Raw genomic sequence first — 22,275 nt, 5'->3', positions numbered from 1 at the left:
TCCAGAGCCTGTGCCATTAGCCACGTGTTACCATACTGCCAGAAACTTTTAAGCAAGCCCAGTAAATGCTAGGGTAGGGAAGATTGTAGTTTATATTTGAACATCCCCTGGCTTGTCAGATTTGTATTTTACAACCTCTGGCAGAGCGCATAGCTAATCAGTGCTCAAATAGCACCCATCCACTATGTCCCTTACTAGTTCTTGAAGCAGCCTACGTCTCTCCATCCCCACTGTCACAGCTCTGCTTCAAGCCACCATCATTTTTCCACTAGATTATTGCGGGAGCCTCCTAAGTGACTTCCTGCCTCTAGCCCTAATTGGAGAAAAGATGAGAAGCCAAAACAGAAATATAAAAGTGGCAACCTCGCCAAAGAATGCACATACACCACCTCCAACACCTTCTAGAAGCAAAGGCTGGAGAGAGAGGTGAAAGCAGTTGCAAACTCAGGTCCTTGCAAATCTAGAGAAAGTCAAAAGCAGAGCCAGTAGGAACACGATAGGTGAAATCCCTCACAAAGAGCAGACCACCTGGACCTGCCCTCAGGGACGAGGGGCCACGAGGCTGTCTGCTCTCCGCCCTACCTCCTCCAGCCTCTCTGGGGCTCAGGACACCCGATCAGAGAAGCTTGGCTGGCTCAGGTCACCCTCCCTCTTGCGCTGGCCTTGCTGCAATGTGCCCTGGGCAGGGCACTGGGCAGGAAGGAGCCTCCTCACATGATCCAGCTTAATCCTCCTCCCTTTCCAAGTCTGCACACTGCAGTAAGAGCGCTGCAGAAATGCAGACAGAAGGGGGCCCACGGTGGGCAAGAAGGGCCTTGCTCCTCGGCATCCTCTGGGCCAGTGCACACCTGCCTCTCCCAGGTGCCTCCCTGACCCAGCGCCTCCCAAGGGCTCCAGGTAGGTGGACACTGGGGTCGGCTACCGCTCTGGCTGCTGCCACATACGGGACGAACAAAGAGAGGGAAATTCTCACTTGACTCACTTTTGTTTATGCTTCCTGCTGTATTTGCTCTGATTTTTGGCATTTGGTAGGGTATCAAACACTTTGGATCCCTCGAACAAGTTCTCAAAGACAGCTCCGAAGTAATTCACAGATGTCATGAAGCAGGAGAGTCTCCGGTTTTTGTTGTCAGAGACTTTGTCATGGAAAAAGAAATCCTTCCTAGGAATTCCCTCTGTCACGGTGGATGAGTGATTCTTGCTGGGCTTTGGCTTTGTGGACGGCTTGGGCTCTGAAATAGGAAAATGAAATTGCACAGATACCAGACGTCTTCATCTTCAGAGCTACAGTTTCTAACTGAGGGGGGACAGGGGTTCAGAATTCCCTTTTAGAAATGAAGCAGACAAGGAAGACTGATTTTATGGTTTCCTCTTTTTAATTCTTCCACCATCATTATCTTATTTCATTAAAGCCCCTCTTTCGGGTCCCAAAGATTAATTCTTTTAAGGATCCACAATTACATCATATTCAAAAGTGCTTTATACATTTTCACCAGGGTTCTTAAAATCCCACCCAGAAACTGCACACTTAGTTTTCTTAAGGAATTTCTTTGTGGACTTGGAGTGTGTGACTCCCACATCCTTTACATTTTCACCTCCTTTTCCTTACCAGGAAATAGCACCCAATGTGTTGTGTCACCATCATCAGAGTTTCCTGAAGGGTTTTTCACAAAACAGGAGGTCGCAGATGGAGGCGTCATTATCTACTTCCTAATTATCCTGTACATGTTCATGGCCGTGTCTATTGTCTGTGACGGGTACTTCCTGCCCTCCTTGGAAATCATCAGTGAGTGTAAGTAGCTGGGGATCTCCCCTGTAACCTTCCAGAACAGTGGTGCCACCCAAGTAGACAGCTGTCTTGGAGGTAGGTCAGCACCAGTCCCGCCCATCTCAGCGGGTCGCAGGGCACTGACTCCGGTGTCGTGGGGCCCCGCACCTCAAGGCTGTGGCTGAGTGTGGTTTCCCTTGGTGGTTAATGTGCAGCAGAGCACCTCTAAATGAGCACAAAGCAACCCTCATTACACTGCTTATCTCCAGAAACTTTTGGTTTGTCTACTGCACCGCCTGGCTGTGAGCAACCTGTTCCAAGTCTCACATCGATGCACTTGACACACTTGGCACTCTTAATACATTGGGCTCTTAATACTTGCCATCTGATACTCCAAAAAACTTTTATCAGTTTTACGTTATAACGTTTTTAGAAAGGTAGATGGCAAACAGATGCCTTTAAGGACCGCCCTCCCCACTCTTCTCTTTCCCAGGCTCCTACAAGTAAGGAAACTAATCCGCGTTTGTGAATCAGTAAGTAAATAAATAGGCCCTGCAGCTTATGTAAAGTGACCTCAGGCATCAGGTCATTGGAAATTAAGCTCAGTTACTGGTTTCTGGAAATAAGATTTGCCAGTTGAAGTCCCTCAGTTCTATCCCTTTGGTCATGTACATCGCCCAGGATTCCAAGCACAGACCTTACATGGGTGCAGTGGTCCCTAAACTCGGGATATCAGTGATGTTTTATGCCAGATAAGCAAAAGTGCCAGCGTTCCCAGTCTCTGTCTCTGGCTTGGTTAGTTTAATTGGCTGAGAATGCTCACTTCAGAGAAGGTCAAAGTTAAGAGTTAATTTCCCACTGCATACTCACAGGATTGCACAGAAATAGCATCCTCCTACCCCCCACCCCCACCCCACATCTTGCTGGGAAAGAGCACGAATGTAAACCCTCCCTCTCCTTTTCCCCTTTACCATGGCCCCATTCCCCCACCCCTGCTGAAATGTGAGTCATAGTCTCTCTTGTTCAGTGCAGAACAGCAGCATCCTTAGGACCTAAAACAGGATCTGGCAATAGTGGAGGCACTCAACACATATTTCTTTAATGGAAAAAGAAATTATAGAACAGTCTAGTGTAAGTTAATTATAATTATTATTATTTAACATACATATATTTTTACATTTATTTTACATTTGGCATTGACATTGATATATTTCTTTAATAGAAATTAAATTACTTTATAACATAGTTTTACTTAGATTGATGAAATGCGAGAAAAATAGAAGAAAAAAGTCATCTCCCCTAGATTTCCATCACCCAGAGATGGGGGAGGGTATAGCTCAAATGGTAGAGTGCATGCCTAGCATGCACAAGGTCCTGGGTTCAGTCCCTAGTACCTCTTCTAAAAATAAATAAACCTAACTACACCCCCCCCCACCAAAAGAGAAAAACAAAATTTAAAAAAAAAAAACCTCCATCACCCAGAGATCCTCATGGTTACCATTTGGTATCTTTCTTTTCAGTCTTTTGGCTCTTTCTATACATACAAAGGCCTTTTGAGCCTTTTCCTTTTCCTCATATAATATTTTATTGGGTACATTTCCCCATATTATTAAATACTCTTCAAAAACATGATTTTTTTTAATGGTATCATAATAGTTCACTGATTCTGTAAGTGATTTGAGCACTTAACACTGGTTTTTACACATAGTAAGCACCCAATAAAAATTTATCACAATTCTTAAAATTTTTGATCTCTTTATATTTAAAAAATTTTTTTGGCCTAAATAATGTTATGCCCATATTTGTGTCAGATCTTTGCAAGCTTCTCTGATCATTTTCTGATAAAGATGCAGAGCTGTGCATATTTTAAGCTCTATCTTATACATGACCAAGGCCTGTCACAAAAGGTGCGCCAATGTGAACCTCCACAATGTGTGGTAGCTTCCATTCCAGAAAACCACGAATAACATCATTTTAAATGTCTTTGTTTAACTGCCTAAAAATGGAACTTTATTTTATTAAATATGTATTTATCTCATTATTTGTGAGGTTGAACATTTTATATGTGTATTGAAATCTGTGGTTTTGCCTTTTTTTTGCCCATGTTCTAATAGGAGAAGTCTTTGCCTTTATCTTATTGATTTCCAAGATTTTTTTTTTAAATATAGGGGTATTAACTCTTTCTCATATCATTTTTATGTTCTATGCTTTTTATGGTTTGTTGTTTGGTTTTGTATTTTATGTGTTTATCACACTGATGTAAACATATTTTTAAGTAAGTTTATAAATATTTTTCTTTATGATTCTCCTTTTGGTTTTACACATAGAAAGACCTTATTATCCCTACGTCAGAAAAGTTGTCATCTTTTCTTTTACTTATAGTTTCTTTTTAAAAAACATGTATTTATTTTTTTAAATATTTTAAAATTTCTTCCACTAATAATTTGTTTTGCTATAGGATACAATACCATTTTTGCTAAAGTTGATGGTAATGATCTGTTTGTTCATGCATGTGCCAGTACCGTACTTTTTATTAGATAAACTACACCATGTTAATTACATAAAACTGAGAAATTTAAAATTCAGGGTACTAAGTCCCCCACCTAGAACCTTTCTCTTTGTGGAAAATTTTTTAAATGTTTGTTGTTGTTGTTGTTTTTTGCTTTCACATTTCCAAACAATGACTTGACTGAAAGAATACATCCAACAAGAATTTTTCAAATAAAAACCTGTCTTGGGAGTAGTAAATAAATAAATAACTTTTCTAGCCCTGCAGAAGAAACTACTGCATTAAAATTTAGATTGCTTCTTCAAAATAACCTTCATTAAGTGACTTCATAGAATATCTATAATCATGACTTCCACGATGCCACTTGTGGGATTACTTTACAACGTCATCAGCAAACATGCATTTCTCAAGCGAATCGCTCTTTGCTCTGAAATATAATACAGTCGCCATTATGGATGTGTGATTGATGGATGCCCATGCCACTGCCAAATCGTCTTCAGCTGCTAAGAATTGACCCTGCTCTTGAGTATTGAAAATACTGGCAACAAAATGAGATAGACAGAGTGCTAGTTCAATTCATTTTTAAACGCCTACAAATTAATTCTGTCATTTCTCCTTTCAAGGTCTTAGCATGATCTTGTCCAAATTAGGACATCAGCAATAAAAAACAACTTTCCCAGAATTTATTTACATCCACAGAAACTAGCTTCAGAAAGTTTGCAAATGCTTTATATTCCCCTAGAGTTCTTTGATAAGCACTGAGTTATAATGGGTGCAGTCAACAAATAAGTATTAATATAATCCTCAAAAAATTTACTGAGCATTCTACAGTGTGCTGAAATGTGATTAATTATTTATGTATTTATGGTAGTCATTTATCACAAAACAACTACAGAAGACCAAGCATGGTTCTAAATTATATATGGTCTTCACAAAAACCCTACAGAATCAGGACTATCAGTCTGGTTTTACTGATTAAAAAACTGAGGCTGAAGGACATATAATTTCTCAAGACTACATAGCCATTACACAGCAGAGCCCTGCTCTCTCTAATGCCAAAACCCAAGAATGTCCTCAATTGCTATGTGATATAATTTTACTCGTCCTTGTTTGAGATTAGCTGCCTTAACAGGGTTGTTTCAGAAAAACTATTCTGTTTGAACAATCTTAAAAAAAGGTGTTTTCCTCCCAAGGGCACTGAAAGTTTTGCCCTCCAAAATACATCGAATATTCATTTTAAGTATAGATGAAGTATATCACAAAATAATGAGGATCCGCTGAGTCAATTAAAAAAAATCAGTTTAGACTTTTAGCAACCTATTGGGGCTTGTAAATTAATGTTATAAAACAGTTACCCACAATAATTAGATTCTGAGAACTAAACATTTTGTCTAAGATGGACACGAAATTATACTATAGTCCTGTGGGACCAAACCATCGTGTATGAGGCAATGACTTTCCGTGGGGTCCATGTTCTGAGTCCCAGCCTAGGATACAGTGATGGAGCTGGCAGGTGCTAGCCCACCCCTGCCCCTGTCACCCCATGACCCCTCCTCAAATCACTAGCAGTGGTTCGTTTGGCTAGCACAAGGGTCTTCAGCAAGGTGAAGACTAGAAGAAGCACAGGACTGGAGTCTCCATGCAGGAGATGAGCTGGAGGTGGTGGAGGCCAGAGCCTCTTGCTGATAGTCAGGCCAGGCCCAGCTCAAGCAAGCGAATGCTCTTCATTTGTAGCAATATATGTTGGTCTGGCAGTTTCCTCTAGAACCACCACTACTTGAGGCTTCCAGCAAAGATCTTTTCCTTTCTTGCTCTACTCAAGATTATAAAAGTCACACAACCTTTCCTCCCCACCTCAACCCTGGGAAAGCAAGCACCTACCTCTCTTAGACAACATGAGACATTTTTCTGTCATCTTAACGATGTAGAACCAATACGAGAAAATGCTGTTGCTAGGCCCCCTTCCTCTAATCCGATCTTCTTTTTTATTCATTTAGGTCCTAAAGGAAGACAGGCTAATGATTCTTTGAACATATTTATATATAATATAAACTGTATTAACTTATAGCCCAAATAGTACTATTACCTCTCATCTTTATAAGCAGTTGTTTTAGAAACACAAAAGTTCAGTACAAATCCTTTTTATGTATCGTTTTTGTTTGTTTTTGCTGCGTATTGTATGGGATTCCTCTGACTGTGTTGTTTGGTTTTTATTTTTTAAAACACCTTTATTGTGGTATAATTCCTGTAAAGTGCACATATTTCAGATGTATAATTTGATGAATTTTGATAGAAGTTAGGTGCCTCGTTAGCGAAGTAGGTAGCATGTCAGTCTCATATATATCATTTTGATATGTACTAAGGATCTCCTACAGTTATTTAGCGACTGTTTGGAGAGCCCTTCTTTAACTTTTTCCAAGCTAACTAGATAGAAAACGGAGACGCCTTCATGACCGGTCACTTGATATAGCCCAAAGTCCACAGTGAGCTAGTTTTGAAACTCTTCTCTTGAACTGTTAAACTAATATGCTCTTGAGTTAGAAATTCTGATCCCTCCACCATGCTGATCCTTCGAAGTATAACGTGCCTTAAGTGAAAATGATCTTAATAAGGTTTTGGGAAACAAACTTAAATAACATATTTACTTTTTTATTGGAAAATTATTCTCATTCACTATGCTTTGAACTAATATTTACCCATGTTCTACTTTATGTTTCAGAAACAGACAATAAGAAAGAAATGCAAGCTTTAATTCCAGGTAGAATTGGTTTTAAATTGACAAAATTGAAAGAGAGTCAGATAATTCTGTGAGTATGGCATTTGGATAGCCAACAGTTTCAGGGGATTGTTTGATTCTTAATCCTTATGAAATTTACAGAGGCAAAGCCTTCCCAAAGAACAAAGAATCTAAGAAGAGTAATTCCTCCCTGCCACGCAGGTACCCATTTTCTTCTTAAGGGCATTTTCACCCTCTTTTTCTTTTTCCTCTAATCTAATCTAAATTTTAAATATAAATAAATAAATATATTATGGTCCCCTTGGGTTGCATCTAAATCTGCCCTAGGTGTATGGGTCTAAATAAGTGCCAAGTGGTCTGGATATCACTGAGATGATATTGCAGGAACAGGTAATGCCATTAATAATCATAATAATAAAGCTATGTATTAATCTCTTCACTTTACCTACATGGATAACTGAAAGAGCAGCTTTTTAAACTCAGAAAGATCTAGGTGCCCATCCCATCTGTGGAGCTACTACCAATGTGACCTTGGGCAAGTTATGGAGGCAAAACTCAGGTAATTGTGAAGTTTGGAGATAAAATGTCTTGACTATGCTTTACATGATAGATTTAGGGCAGATGGAAATTAATATTATAGCATAGCTATAGCTGTTAGATTAGGGCATGGGGAGTCCTTTTTGAGTGGAATCAGGCCTTTCAAAGCATTCTACAGGGTTTCAGAATTTATTTAGTTATATCTAGACAAAATATGAAATAATAACTGTAAAGTACTCAAAATATTTTGATTTATTGTTCAAAGCATCACAGATCATATATATGCAGTTATGCACTGAGAGGCTAGGCATTTATTCCAACGATGCTGATGTCACTCAAAATATCCCCAGAAATATATTTGAAGTTAATGTCAGAACCAATTTTGCAAATCATAAAAAACATTGGTTGAGTAGTAATCACAATGCTGTACACTAAAAATTAACTCAACATTGTAAGCCAACTGTACTTCAATTTAAAAAAAAATGGTTTGCTGTCAAACTTCATTTTGGATCTTAAATAGAATTAATCAGCATGACTACCCACCTTGGTCACTAGAATTGGGTCTGAATGGCTTTTGATTGCTTCCAAAACATGAATCCATTCACAGAGCATGAAAATTTGCTGTCATTGAGGACTTTATAAAACTGTACCAGAAATCACCAAATTGCATGTAGCCTACTATTGTAACTCTGTTAAAAAAAAAATGTGCATTGTGAAAAGGACTGGAAACACATAAAAGCCAGTAGCAGTGGTTAAAATACAATGGTGAAAGCATAAATGATCCTCTCCCCTCCTCCATCTTCTAAATTTACATAATGTAGGTTTTTCTTAATTATAAAAGGAATTTATTTAACAGTAAGAAGTGGTACAGAGTCTTATGGCATAAAATGCATAGTTCACGTTTTGAGTAAAAATTGATAACATTAGAAGATATCTTAAAGATTGTGTAGTCCAGTGTGTGTTTTTTCTTTCATATGGCAAAATACACAGCTTGTCTGAATGACTTATCTAAAGTCTCACATTAAGGTACTGGCAGGGCCTGAATCCAGGTCTCCATTTTAGTTTAAAACCCTTTCTACTGTATTATATTTCCAGAAGAGGATTTTCAAAAACTGTCACAAACTTTCCAACACGGTATTATAGAAGAGAACACATTTAAGAGAAAGTGATGAGTTTTAGTAATCAGTTTACTATCATTAACTTCCACTTTATATAAACAATGTAATATCTAAACCTATAAAGAAAACTCACCTTGAACATTTCCACTATATCCTGGAGGAAATGTGATTACCCCTTTAGAGTAATAGAGAGGAAGAAACTAATAGCTCTGGGGAAGAAAAAAAAAAAAGAAAAATTTATCTTGAATAATAAACTATAGCAGAGAGAAATGCTACCCAAAGGTCAGTGAAGACAAAGACAGTCTATTCTAAAGTTCAAAGGTATAAACTATTTTACAAAATATGCTTTGAACCTTAAGATATAACTTGTTAAAATATCTTTGAAGTTTTACACATCCATCTATACAAAACCTTTCTTTTCATAACTCAGAGCCCAGTGCATAGCAACAAGCTTTATTGTTACTACTTTTTGAAAATGAAAGTGTTCAATAGGGCCACCTGTTTCTTCCCGTGCATCAGCTAGATAGACCACATTTTCTCTCCTGAGACTGAATTTTTCTAATGAAGCATTCTTCAGCCAGCATTAAATGAAGCTGCCCCGAGTTTAGACAGTTACTTCAAGGTAAAGCATTTTGCTCTTTTTCAATTTCTCCCATATATTAACTAGCCCTGATTTGATTTGAGAAGAGGACTCGTGGTAATATCCAACATCACTAAATGTATATATTGTCTGGAATATGCTGGGAAACTTCTGAAGTACTCCTGATTCCCATTAGCTATTTTTCCCCCGAGGTAGAAATGGAATGGGGGTAGTCATGTACCAGTGCCCAAGGCAAGGAAGAAAATGACTCAATCACCCCCCACGTTATAACTAAGCGCCATTCTTATATTGGGTTTTAGGGTGAAAGAGAAATAGCACTGGACTTAGAACCAGCAGATGGGGTTTATGCCCTAACTCCTCACATTTAAGATCCTTACTCTCCATGCCGCTTTGAGTTACTTACCTTTCTGGACCTGTTTCTTTAACTGTAAAATGGAAATATCACCACTCATATCTGAGGGTGGTTGAGATTATTAATTTATGTTTATGAAAATGAGTTGTATATCATGAATGTAAGACATTATTTACTTCTTACATAAAATGAAAAAAGTTAATCACAGACAATATGCTTCATTTTGTTCTATTTGAAGTTTATGGTCAATTGATTCTACTATATATCAGAGTTTAGTAAGAGTGTAAATAATATATATGTATTATTTCTATATACAAAATCATTCTAACCAGTGTAAGAAATGCTAGGAACTATAAGTTACATAAATTATTACTAGTCTCTCTTCATCAGTCATCACAGGTAGATGTCCATCAAGCAACATGACCAAAGGCAAATAGTGGAGAGTAAGATAGAGGACCTGGGTTAGGTAATTCCAACTGTCCTGAGAGGACTCTTCACAATGGAGGCTTAACAGGTGGCAAAATGGCTCTGACTAGAGCTGGTTGGGCTGCTGACACCAGGTAACCCCCCGGGGATAAAAAAGATGACTGGGGCTGGTATCATCAGCAGGCAGTATTGTGGATGGCTTTCCAAGCACTGCCATATTTTTCATAATAAAAGCCGAAGTCCTTACTAGGATCCACAAGGCCTTCCATGATCTGGCCACCTATTGCCTTTGATCTCACCATCTGCAGCTCCCCTTCACACACTTCACCCCATACACTCTGGCCTTTTTCTGTTTCTTAAACACCCAGGCTAGCTTCTACCGCAAAACCTTTGTACTTACTCCAGCTGCCTAGAATATGCCTATCCCAGGTCTGTGTGGGGCTAGCTCCTTCACTGTGAAGTCTTGGTAAAGTTACCATCTCAGTGAAGTCCTCTCTGGTTACCCAAGCTAAAATTACAATCTTTCCTCTATGACATTTGATATCCACCTCCAACTCTGCTTTTGCTCCTTCTGACATAATACATATTTTGCTTACTTTGTCTGTCTTTTCTCACTAGAATTAAACTCCAGAAGAGCAGAAGCATTTGTCTGTTCTGTTACTGCCACATTCCTAGCACATAAAAAAGCATTCGGCATGGTAGGTATTCAGTAAATACAACAAAGGGTTCCAGTTAACTTCCACTGCTTAACAAACCCCAAAACTAGTGGCTTAAAAGAACAATCATTTTATACCTCTCATAGCTTTGGGGGTTTGTTAAGCAGTAATGGTCCCCAAAGGCAAGAGGTAATAAGGAAACATCTATCACAGGTGACAGAGACTCCACCAAGCACACCTAAGTTTGAGGGTCTGGGAAGACTGTCAAAAACCAATAGGTACAGTAAACAATAAACATTAGCAGAGGATTACTATCAAAGCCTTGGGAACCTGAATTCTAGATCTAACTTTGACATTAACTTTGTGACCTAGGGCAAATAATGCCTAGCATGCTGTCTCTGTCGCAGCTATTTTTAAGTCCGCCAGTGAAGGCTGGTGGGGGACCTGATGCAACTTGGTCTCAGCCTTCCCAAAGCAAGGCAGTTTCTTCAACATGGCTTCCTCTTTCCTTCCCAGAGTATATCCCTTAGCTCTGAAGTTGAAAGGGCCAAAAATTTCTTAAGACTCTCATCCTATTAATCATTAGAGAATGGACTTGCATACTTTTTAAGTCTGAGGGACTTAAAACTTACAAACTATTAGAATAGTAGTATTTTCTTATATTTCCTACTCGAGCAACGTTTCGATGATTCCACATTTCAAATCAATAGACTATAATTATACAATAGAAAACCTTATTGAGTTTTTAATTTTTTTTCATTTGTATTTAGACAAGGTTGAAATTGACAATTTGTGAATAAGCTCCTTAATTCAGCTTCATTTATAGACCTTAAAAACTACCAGTATTTCACTTTGTTCCTCTTTCAAGTAGATTAGGACTCCTGGGCTACTTTATTTTCTCAGCTCCCATTGGAGCACCATTGACAGTATATTTTAAAGAAGTCACATGGTTGCCATACACCCACAAGCCCTATAACCATAAAGGAATCTTTTCTAGATCCCAAAAAAATTCCATATTGTGGCACTCAGAATACTGAGTTGCAGCGCAGTTGCAATACTCTCCTGGCCTTCTCTCTCTCTCCGCAGAAGCATTAAGTAATGAATTAATAAAGCAAGCTAAACACTGCATTCCTCTATTTTTAACCTACGTTTTATTTTTCCAGTTGAAGTTAGTGTTAGTGCTTTTCTGTGAAGATGTATTTTGACACCTATTGCATTTCGTTATAAAGTTCTATCTTTCATTTGTCACTTTATCAGGCATAACATAATTTCATTTGTCTTCAGCCTTTGGATTGTCTCAGGATGTTGCAGGTGCAACTTTCATGGCAGCCGGTAGCTCAGCTCCTGAACTAGTTACTGCTTTCCTAGGTAACTATTGCTCCTTATATTTTTTGCATAGTTGGTGTGATTTTATCCTCTCCAAGTCAACACTAACTTACCTACTATCTTGCTCATAGGTGTATTTATTACAAAGGGTGACATTGGCATTAGCACAATTCTTGGATCTGCAATTTATAATCTCCTTGGCATCTGTGCAGCCTGTGGCTTACTGTCTAATGTGGTAAGAAAACTTCATTCAGCAGAATTTATTGTCTTGACAAATGACAAGGACTGTTCATAGGCTAGAACAAACAAGGCACTAGTAATGTGTTCAACTAAATTTATTAATCAGTAGAAAAACAACATGTATTCAATTTTAAGTTAACCCACAAGTAACTCTTGGTCAAGTTTATGAAAATCAGAGTCGGTTTAGAAACACAATTTTTCTTAAAATTCTTTTTTCTCTAAGCAATATGCAAAAGATAATATTTAGCTACAAATATACAATTTTAGTATTAGACTAAGCAAGTACTTGAAGAATTTACAGTGTAATGGAAACAGTAAATTAATCACCATTTTGCAGGTTTCAACGCTATCATGTTGGCCCCTATTCAGAGACTGTGCGGCATATGCAATTAGCGTAGCGGCAGTTCTTGCCATAATATTTGACAACCAAGTTTACTGGTAAGTTTGAAACAATCATTAACTCTTACATACAACAATTACAGAAAAGATTTTATAAAATTCTGATGGTTTGGTAACATTTCTTTTTTTTCAGAAACATTATTTCAGTTACTTCTCTAGTATCTGCCACGTCCATACCACTTCCCAGTAGGTCTCTGAGCTAACCTCCTCATCACAATCGCTGGTTCGGTTCTTCTCCCTTCTTTGCAATTTCTTTTTAGTCAAGTCAGTCTCCTTTCTGGTCTCACTAACCACTGGATTTACCACCCTTCCTTCTCCCCACTGCCTGCCTGTTCAGGAAGTCTCCCAACTTTTGTTGTTCATTAAAACCCCAACAGGCAAATTTGTTATCTACTGGGTTGTTTGCCTTGCCTAGTTAGAAGTGGCTGTGGTCATAAGATTGGAGAGAGAAGATGAACAAGGAAGTAAAAAAAAAAATCCCTTTAAATTCCTCCAACTTTCTCTGATGTTCATTTAGCAAGAGGAACTACAGCTTGCTTCCTCTAAAAATCAAAAATGTTTAGGTTTCAGTATTAAAACCTGTTTGTTTTCTTTATAATCTCCCCATGTCTTGCTGTTCCAAGAAAATGAAAATGGAGGATGACTTAGTGGAGAGAGTAACTTTTTCGGTCAATAAGTACCAAATATCTACTAAGTGCTTATCAGTATGCTAGGAGTATTAAGGGATAAAGAAATGTAAAACACGGCCACATGAGTTGTACACTGCCAGTGCCAGAGGACACTAGAAAAACAGAAAATGAGGTAAACAGCACCCTTCTAGAACACTACTTGGCAGCACTGCATAAATAGCTGCTGTCAAGAAGCTTTAAATCTAGCAGGGAGCAACATTTCTAAATGAATCATCCTGAAACCTAGTCTCTCTCGCAAGGAAAGACTTTTGGTTACAACAGGGATGCTTCTGGGACTCAGCAGTCGTCTGAAAGGGGACAATGACTGTGAGAGTATCCAAGCTAATGATCCCTCCATTAGGGAAACCAAGAACTCTGTGCTTTCAAGCTGTAGCAGAGATTCACTGGCTATAAAATAAAAGGTAAGTGCAAGGTTCAAGTGTGATGGTATTAGCTAATCACAATTCTTTAAATAGCAAACCAGAGTATAGGAAAACAGTTCTCAGTGCCTTAGGTATCATTTTATTTTTGAGAATATTCTTGTTTTCTTGTGAATGCAAGCCAAATTCATTTACATTAAAATCATCAAAAAAACTCTGTATAGCAAACTGAAAAGCTCCAGCCAAAGCCTAACATATTCTGAATATTTTACACAAAATCCCCATACTAGAACAACTGAAAAGAATATATACTATTTTCTCTTATAATTATACTCTTCCAATGAACTGAGGTGGAGAGCTAATCACAATCATGTTTCACTTTTGCTTTGAAAATCTGTAATTACTATTATTTTCAAAGAAATTTTTATGCCTGCCATTTGGAAGGGACCTACAAATGAAGACAGGAGTTTATAATCCTTGTTTTTGAAATATAAAGGACAGTGTCAAACTTTCATCAATAAATGTTTAATAATGCTGTAACTAAGTCTGGACACATCTACAAAACCAAAATATATCTAGCATATTTCTTTGTTCTATTGCTGCATTAAAAAATTAAGCAGATACTGCCCCAGAGCTATTAACTCTAAAATAACTTTCACTTTTAATTTATACACACACAAATTTCTCTAATTTATAGGTATGAAGGAACTTCACTACTTTTGATATACGGATTATATGTTTTGGTGCTGTGTTTTGACATTAAAATTAATCAATATATTATAAAGAAATGCAGTCCTTGCTGTACCTGTCTCGCCAAAGCTATGGAAGAGAGAAGTGAACAGCAGCCACTGATGGGATGGGAAGATGAGGATCAACCATTCATCCGTCGGCAATCAAGAACCGACAGTGGAATATTTCACGAAGATTCTGGCTACTCCCAGCTTTCTGTAAGCGTACATGGTCTTAATCAGGTTTCTGAAGGTAATAACCACATTCTGCCCACTATTAAGTATTCACTAGCAACACAAACACAAGTACTATATACCTATTAAGTTTAAAAAACACAATGGGGACTCAGAAATGATGAAGAGGCAGCCCTATCCTTAAAGAAGCTTCCGATACTTCGGGGGCGGGGGAAGCAAAAAAGCTAAAATATTAAAGTTTAACTACTGTAAAGAGAAAGAAAGAGTAACTGTGGTTCCTAAATGAGACAGATGTTATAAAATTTGATGAGGATGGTTACATAGGAAAGACTACCACAGAAAAGGGAGCATTAAAACTAAGCCTTGCAGAAGAGTAAGATTTTAGCTAACAACCTGCTTTATGACTATGTAACAACTATTATTAGACTTCAATATTAAAGACTTCAATAGCTGTTACTTATTAGTCATAAGCAGATCACTCAGAGATAACAGTAAAGAGTATTCCATGGATTGACAAGGAAGTAACATGAGCGAAAGGCTTACCCAAAGACTAACATAACTGGAGCACAGAATGTACACAGTGTGGACGCAGAGGGAAGCAGGACAGAAAGGAATAGGACAGAGTCATAAATGCTAGATTAAGAGTGCTTGCAGGCTTGTGAGCTGGGAAGTTATCAGAACTGAAATATGGGATAAAGGACATGCAGGCCCTTAAGAGGCTACTAAAACAACTCATGTGCTTAGTGTCTGTGTAGACAGAGTGAAGGCAGTAGGACTGAAAGAGAACAGATGTGAGACAATGCAGAGGAAGCATCACCAATACTAGGCAACTGCAGGGTTACGTACAGCCAGAAAAGGGAGCAGAGATAATTTTGAGGCTTCGGTCATGACTGACCGAGAAAGTAAGAACACCACTTACAAATACTAGGAATTTAGGAAGAAGGGTTGGTGTGAGGAAGAAGAAAGAAGGAAGGAAATAGTTGAGTTTAAGCATGTCATTTGAAGCAGTAGCAAAATATTTAAGTAAATGTTTAGTAGGAAGTCAAATTCAGCTACGACCAGAAATACAAATTTATGGGGTTTTTTTTTATAAAGTGGTTGTAAGAAACAGTTTAAATTTTATTTAGTACTTTAGAAAGGGAACTTACTCTCACTTATTACTTAAAGAAATTTAAACATAACTTTTTCCCTTCTTAAAATTATAGTTTCTAGTCTTTTCAGGTATAAGAGGTATACATCTATAAATTACATTTTGTGACCAAGAACTCAAAAGAACCAGTCCCAGATTTTTTTATGACACTAAAACTATATCTAATGTTACTTACTGGCCCATTGGCTGAGGTTTGGCAAAAAAATTTTTGTGAGTTATTTTACTAGCATTAATGTAATGTGATCTGATCTAACATATATAGTATTCTATAAATAAGACACAAATTTTAAACAATTTTAAAGTGAATCCCCATTTTTATCCAATATATTATTATTGTCTTCCACTAATTTAATAGAACAAATTGAATAAAGAAACATACTCAAGTTTCATAAGTTACATTACAGATTCTATACTAGTCTCTACTTCCTTAAGGTTCATTCCAAAAATTGTGAATTCTGTTTAGAAATTAATGAAAAATACTGAAACAAGATCCCCACAATCACTTACAATTGAATTAGAAATATTAAACTTAATTAAAAGATTTCTGCTATAATTATAGGGAGTATAAATACTCCCGAAGTATACATTATCTGATACACAAGGCAGGCTAGCGGAATCATCAGTATTGGGAAATGGAGACAACTGAGGTGGCTAAGATGCCAGGTTAATCCTATAAGCAAAAATTACTATAAGATTATCCACACTGTGGGAAATCAAGAGATGTTGAACTGACACCTCCTAAACATTGTATCTCTAACACATTTAGTGAATGACCCAAGCCACTTTGATGGATTCAAAGCCCTAAATCGAAAAATGCTGAGAAAATGCTGACATTTTCATACCATCTGCCCTGAAGTCTCAATTAGTTTCCGTTCGCCAGCAATATCAGTAATGAGGTATTTGAATGTTTTAAATAGCCTCTTAAAAACTGATACAGCTAATTTATTTCAATATAGCTTTCTAAATGGACATTTCTAACTTAACAGGCCGTTTGAGAAAACTCAAAATCGTTTAATTTTTCCTTAACAGATCCACCAAGTGTTTTCAACATGCCTGAAGCAGACTTAAAAAGAATTTTTTGGGTACTATCCCTTCCGATTATTACACTACTTTTTCTAACCACACCAGATTGTAGAAGAAAGTTTTGGAAAAATTATTTTGTGATAACCTTTTTCATGTCAGCATTGTGGATATCCGCATTCACATATGTCCTAGTTTGGATGGTCACAATAACTGGTATGTATCTCTAGTACAAGAAAATAATTTAGAAATAAAACAATCAGTTTTATATAAGAACAATCAGCATATATTCACTAAACGTAGTCTAGCTAAAGAGCAAATTTTTTTCAGCAAAGACTAAAGATTAGTGCTATTTACAAAAGATTAAGTATTAATATACCAACAAGATCATTCAGGTTTTGTGAGTTTCATATCACATAACAGGGATATGATTATACAGCCCAGGGCTACAAGTCAAAGGATCATTTTATAAATGAAATCAAATTCACAGAATGTCTTTCTTATGCTCATAATTAACTCACATTGCATGGGACTACAATATAGTCTTTATATTGAATTCCATCCCCTAACAAAAAATATAGCAGGTTGCCAGTGTTTTGAGAAAACAATGGATGTTCACTGTTTAACTGGATTATATTTTATTTTGCTTTTTAATATGGCAATATAAAAGTACTATGAAATGAGTAAAAAGGGTATAAAATAAAGTCTCATTTTAGGTTTCTACTACCTTCATGATTAAGATTTAACTATTATTACTGCTTGGCCATAACCAGCTCTAGTCCCACAAAACCCTAGTTCAGAAGGAAAAACTGAATATAAACATAGAACAAAAAAGTCAGGAATTTCTCCCAAAAAGGTTAACCTGAATGGACCTATATCAGAGGTGAGCAAACTACTATCTTTGTGCCCAAATCACTGGATCTTCTGTTTCTGCAAGTGAAGTTCTACTGAACGTATAATCTTGCCCATCCATTTACATATTCCCTATGGGTGCTTTCACACTACACTGGCAGAACTGAAAAACTGCAATGGAGATCATACAGCCGCAAAGTCTAAGATAATTACTATCTGGCTCTTTCAAAAACAAGTTTGCTGGCCTCTGACTTTTCCCAAATTAGTATGTGACTCAGAATAGTAAGGTATTCTAGGAATATTTCTTTTTTCTTTTTTTTAATGAGTAAGATGAAAAAGTCCAATATCTTGCATATTAAAACTCTAAATTTTCTCAGCCAGGTCACATTTGACATTAGGAAAACAAGAAAAGAGCAAAATCAAGTACTGTATCATAGAACAGCCCCGACGATGAAAAGTATTAGTGTTATTTGTGTACATATGAAGTCTGGCAAAGCAGGAACAAAAATTAACAACCAATTACAATTCCAATATCAATATACAAGCATGCAATAAATATGCTACTTGAAGTTCTTTTAATTGACATTTTAAGAAAAAGGAAGAAGGTAAAGATTCTAAAGGAAGTTTTCAATAACAGTATTAAGAGCAGTTACATGTACTTTCTAAAAAACTTTCCTCTAGTTCTGTTTCCCAAAATGAATACATTTATGAAAAATGTTGAATTGACATCAGGTTTAACAGAAGTACTGAACTGGGACCATAACGTTGGAAAGACGAGAGGAGAATCCTATTTTGTTTTCCTAAGATTTATGGTACTTTCCCAAAGAAAACAGTAAATTAAAGTATATCACTAAAGTACGACTTTAAAAATGCATACCATGTTAACACATTTACAGTTTTAAAAAAGGTATCCATAATTTGCTTAAATCTGATCACTTTAGGAAAAATGTTTTTAAAAAGAAAAAGAGAAAATGATCAATCTCATTAGCATATATTAAGCAATGGCCTTGATAACATCAAAATATCAAAAACTTCTGTAAGCATATCAGGGAGGGAAATTACTCCTTGGTATCTTTAGCTATCTTTAGATATCCATCATTAAAAATCTGTGCTACCCAGGTTACCCAATTTACTAATATGACTCAAATATTTTGCCAGCTAAAATCTAAGTACATTTTGGTTCTGAAATCTAAAATGTGCCCACTTCCTTTTTGTTCAGGAAAGAAATATCTGAAATATCTACAGAGAACAGTTAGTGAATCTATAAGATTTGTAACTTGTAATATCTATGTTTATTACAGGGGAAACATTAGAAATTCCAGATACAGTAATGGGCCTTACTTTATTAGCAGCAGGAACAAGCATACCAGACACAATCGCAAGTGTGCTGGTTGCAAGAAAAGGTAAGAACAAGGTCCCTCAAGCTGCAATGCCCATTCTTAAAGCCTGGCTGAAATACACTGAGCAAAGGTATCTTTAGAATATTTATCTCCTCAGTAGCATACTTTGAAGAAAAAAAGAAAAAGAGTGACTCAAGAGGAAAGATTACTATTTAACAGCAGATTAATTTCACTAAATCTAATCCCCCAATTTTCATCTGAAATGTTCATTAAATAATAATTAACCATGTTAGAATGAAAAGCAACAAGTAATCTATATACCTTATTGAAAAATGGTTTAATAAATAATTATTATTAGATAAATAAATGTTAAGACTTTAAATACTAACCCCCCAAAATTAAAAAATACAAATTCAGTAAGACTTTTGCTCCAATACAATTTTCCAAAACAAAAAGTATCCAGTGTTTTTCTTTTTATGAAGCTTATTAATAAAATACAGTATTGGTACGCACATTTTAACAACATGCTTTTCTTACAGGCAAAGGAGATATGGCTATGTCTAACATCGTGGGATCCAATGTGTTTGATATGCTGTGCCTAGGCATTCCGTGGTTTATTAAAACTGCATTTGTAAATGCATCAGCTCCTGTAGAAGTGAACAGTGGAGGACTAACTTACATAACTATCTTTCTCAACATTTCAATTATTTTACTTTTCTTAGCAGTTCATCTCAATGGCTGGAAACTAGACAGAAAGTTGGGGGCAGTCTGCCTGTTGTTATACTTGGGGCTTGCTACATTATCAGTTCTTTATGAACTTGGAATCATTGGAAATAATAAAACAAGGGGCTGTGGAGGTTAATGTTAATAGTGTTATGTGAAAACTGTGAACAATGTGGAGGGGCAGAGAAGGAAAACTCCATTTCTTCATTTAAGTCAAATAAAAAACTTCCTAAACTTTGGAATCTAAAACTTCTTTATCGCCAACAAAAAGTAATCTCAATCCAACCAAAATCATATCCTAGTCTGTCTGAGCCCTTCCTTTTCCAGGACAATTACATATATAAAACAGAAGTTTTGAAAAAACCATCTATGTTTTTACCTTACAATAAGTTGATAAAAGCTGGGGACACTTGAACAAACAAATCCCACTATGTAGAACTGAAAATAACAAGAAAATGGCTTATTTCATTAAAAATAGTATAACCATTCATTTAAACTGAATGACCAGACTTGCTGTCTTTAAAAACCCAAACTTGAGATTAACAAAAATCACAGTATATTTAACATTATACTGTTAAAAGCTGGTGGGAGTTTTAAAAGTTCATTTTTACAACTTCTGTAAGCATTCAGTATTACTTAAAAAATGACTTTTACTAGGAGATTCAGCAAAACAGATGTAAGAATGTTCCAACCGTGGTTTCAAATTATGCATTACGATCCAAGCGAACATCAATTTCTCTGCCACTGATTTTTATGCCATTCATTATTCTGCAGGCTTTTTCAGCTGATTCTGGGGAGTCAAATCTGACTGTTCCACAGCCTTTTGACTTTCCATTCTCCATTTTTATTTCTGCAAACATTACATGACCTGGAAAAAAACAAACAATTACTATTCAGTTTAAACAGGTACCATTTCACTACACAGGCTTGAAGTTTTTTCATAGCCAACAAAGTGACAAGTAACTTGGCTAAAAACATTAACATTAATGATTTTAAAACAGCACATCATATAAGCATTATTCTCATCATTCTACATTCTGAATATAATGCAATTCATACAAAATAATGAATATACACAGGTTGTAGCACACAAAATTGAAATCAAAATAAATTTGCTAAGCATTTAATATTAAAGCAAAATTTTTATGCTAAATCCTTTTTTCTTAAGTGAACTTTATAGCAAGATAAGGTAAGCTAGCACAGAATGACACCAAGTCACCATGCCTAATGACAAACTTACAAATTCAAACAAAACTATTTTTAGAAAAAAAACTGCTGCTTTATGGCCCATACCCTAATCTCTCTTCCTTCCCTTTTCTCCCTGAAAATAGTAGTAACTGCCCAGAAATTTAATTTTTACCAGGCCATAAAGGGCTCCACTAATTCTGCTTTTTAACCACAGTGCCAAAGTCATACATTCAATATTACAATTTGAACTCCAAATGAAAGAGTGGCACCAACTATGCTATGGGAACAGGCACAGGAGAGATACTATAGACTTAAATCAATAAAGATAAAAAACAATGATGAGAAGAGCACAAAGAAGAACCTCAGAGAAGCTTCCAGGAGGAGGAGTAAAAACAGACAATTGTTTTCATGTAGTTACTATCATCACTGATTCTATACAGACTGGTATTTGAAGTAAATGGATATCATTTATCAAAATATGTGGCCATAAAATTCCATCATCCAAACTGGAAACTTCAGATAGTAAAAGGGAGAGTTATTAATAATCACACACAAACAGCAGATGTAAACAGTGAGTCTATCCCCAGGCAAAAAGGGATGTATGATCACTCAATTCACAGATTTAGATGTGAGGTGTGTGACTACTTACCATATTTCCCTCCCCTTGAATATTATAGTTACCAGATCACTGTGGGCTAATTTTAGTCTGACAACAAAATCAGAGAGCCAGACATATTTAGTTCTATAAAGGAAGGGAGGAAAAAAAAGAAAAGAGGGGAAGGGAAAAGAAAAGTGCTTATCAAAAATCACATGAGCCTTTTTTCCAAGTGATGGGATGAATTTTTAATCTCAATCATGAGAAAGTTTTTTTTTTCCTGTTTAAATTTTGATCTGAATGATTTATACAACATCATGAACTACTTACTTTTCTATTTTTGCTTATTCATCCATCCCTGCTTGCCCCATTACTGAGTTGTTTTTTTTTAACCAACTGGTAGTTAATCACTTACTCAATATTAATTACATGGTCCAAGTTAATAAATATCACAATGAGCCAGAACCATGATCTGTAACCCAGGTCAAGGAGTCTTTAACTGTGTTGTAAAAGTTATAAAACAGACTAACTCCCAGAGAAATTATATCACAATGGTTAAAGTGGATCCAAATAATTTTTAACCTACAACTGGTAAAAAGCATAACCCTCTTCATTGTTAGTGGTAATATAAATTGGCATTGCCACTATATAAAACAGTATGGAGATTCTGCAAAGGATTAAAAATAGGACTGTCATATGATCCAGAAGTTATACTCCTGGGTATTTATCCAAAAAAAACAAAAACACTAATTAGGAAAGATACATGT

At 36.3% G+C, this 22,275-nt stretch overlaps 2 protein-coding genes across 2 annotated transcripts in view; one reads left to right on the top strand and one right to left on the bottom strand.

The window, feature by feature from the left end:
* The first annotated feature begins 710 nt into the window (after positions 1–710).
* Positions 711–19,864, top strand: SLC24A5 (solute carrier family 24 member 5). The gene is made up of 9 exons (XM_072962491.1): positions 711–897; positions 1,613–1,792; positions 11,989–12,072; positions 12,162–12,265; positions 12,608–12,708; positions 14,415–14,698; positions 16,820–17,026; positions 18,964–19,065; positions 19,542–19,864. The coding sequence occupies exons 1-9, from the start codon at positions 777–779 to the stop codon at positions 19,862–19,864; spliced, it is 1,506 nt and encodes a 501-aa protein (XP_072818592.1). The 5' UTR covers positions 711–776.
* The window catches only part of MYEF2 (myelin expression factor 2), a 35,651-nt gene continuing 27,219 nt past the window's right edge, over positions 13,844–22,275 (bottom strand). Inside the window, exons 17-18 of the mRNA XM_072962492.1 lie at positions 19,516–20,593; positions 13,844–17,036 (exon numbers count right to left, since the gene is read on the bottom strand). Coding sequence (XP_072818593.1) covers positions 20,430–20,593 — 164 coding nt within the window. The 3' untranslated portion in view covers positions 13,844–17,036; positions 19,516–20,429. The remainder of the gene's footprint in view (positions 17,037–19,515; positions 20,594–22,275) is intronic.

The sequence above is a fragment of the Vicugna pacos genome, chromosome 6, assembly GCF_048564905.1.
Source record: "Vicugna pacos chromosome 6, VicPac4, whole genome shotgun sequence".
NCBI classification, from domain to species: Eukaryota; Metazoa; Chordata; class Mammalia; order Artiodactyla; family Camelidae; genus Vicugna; species Vicugna pacos.
Note: the sequence above shows the minus strand (reverse complement) of the source record. Positions and strands in the feature narration are given on the sequence as shown.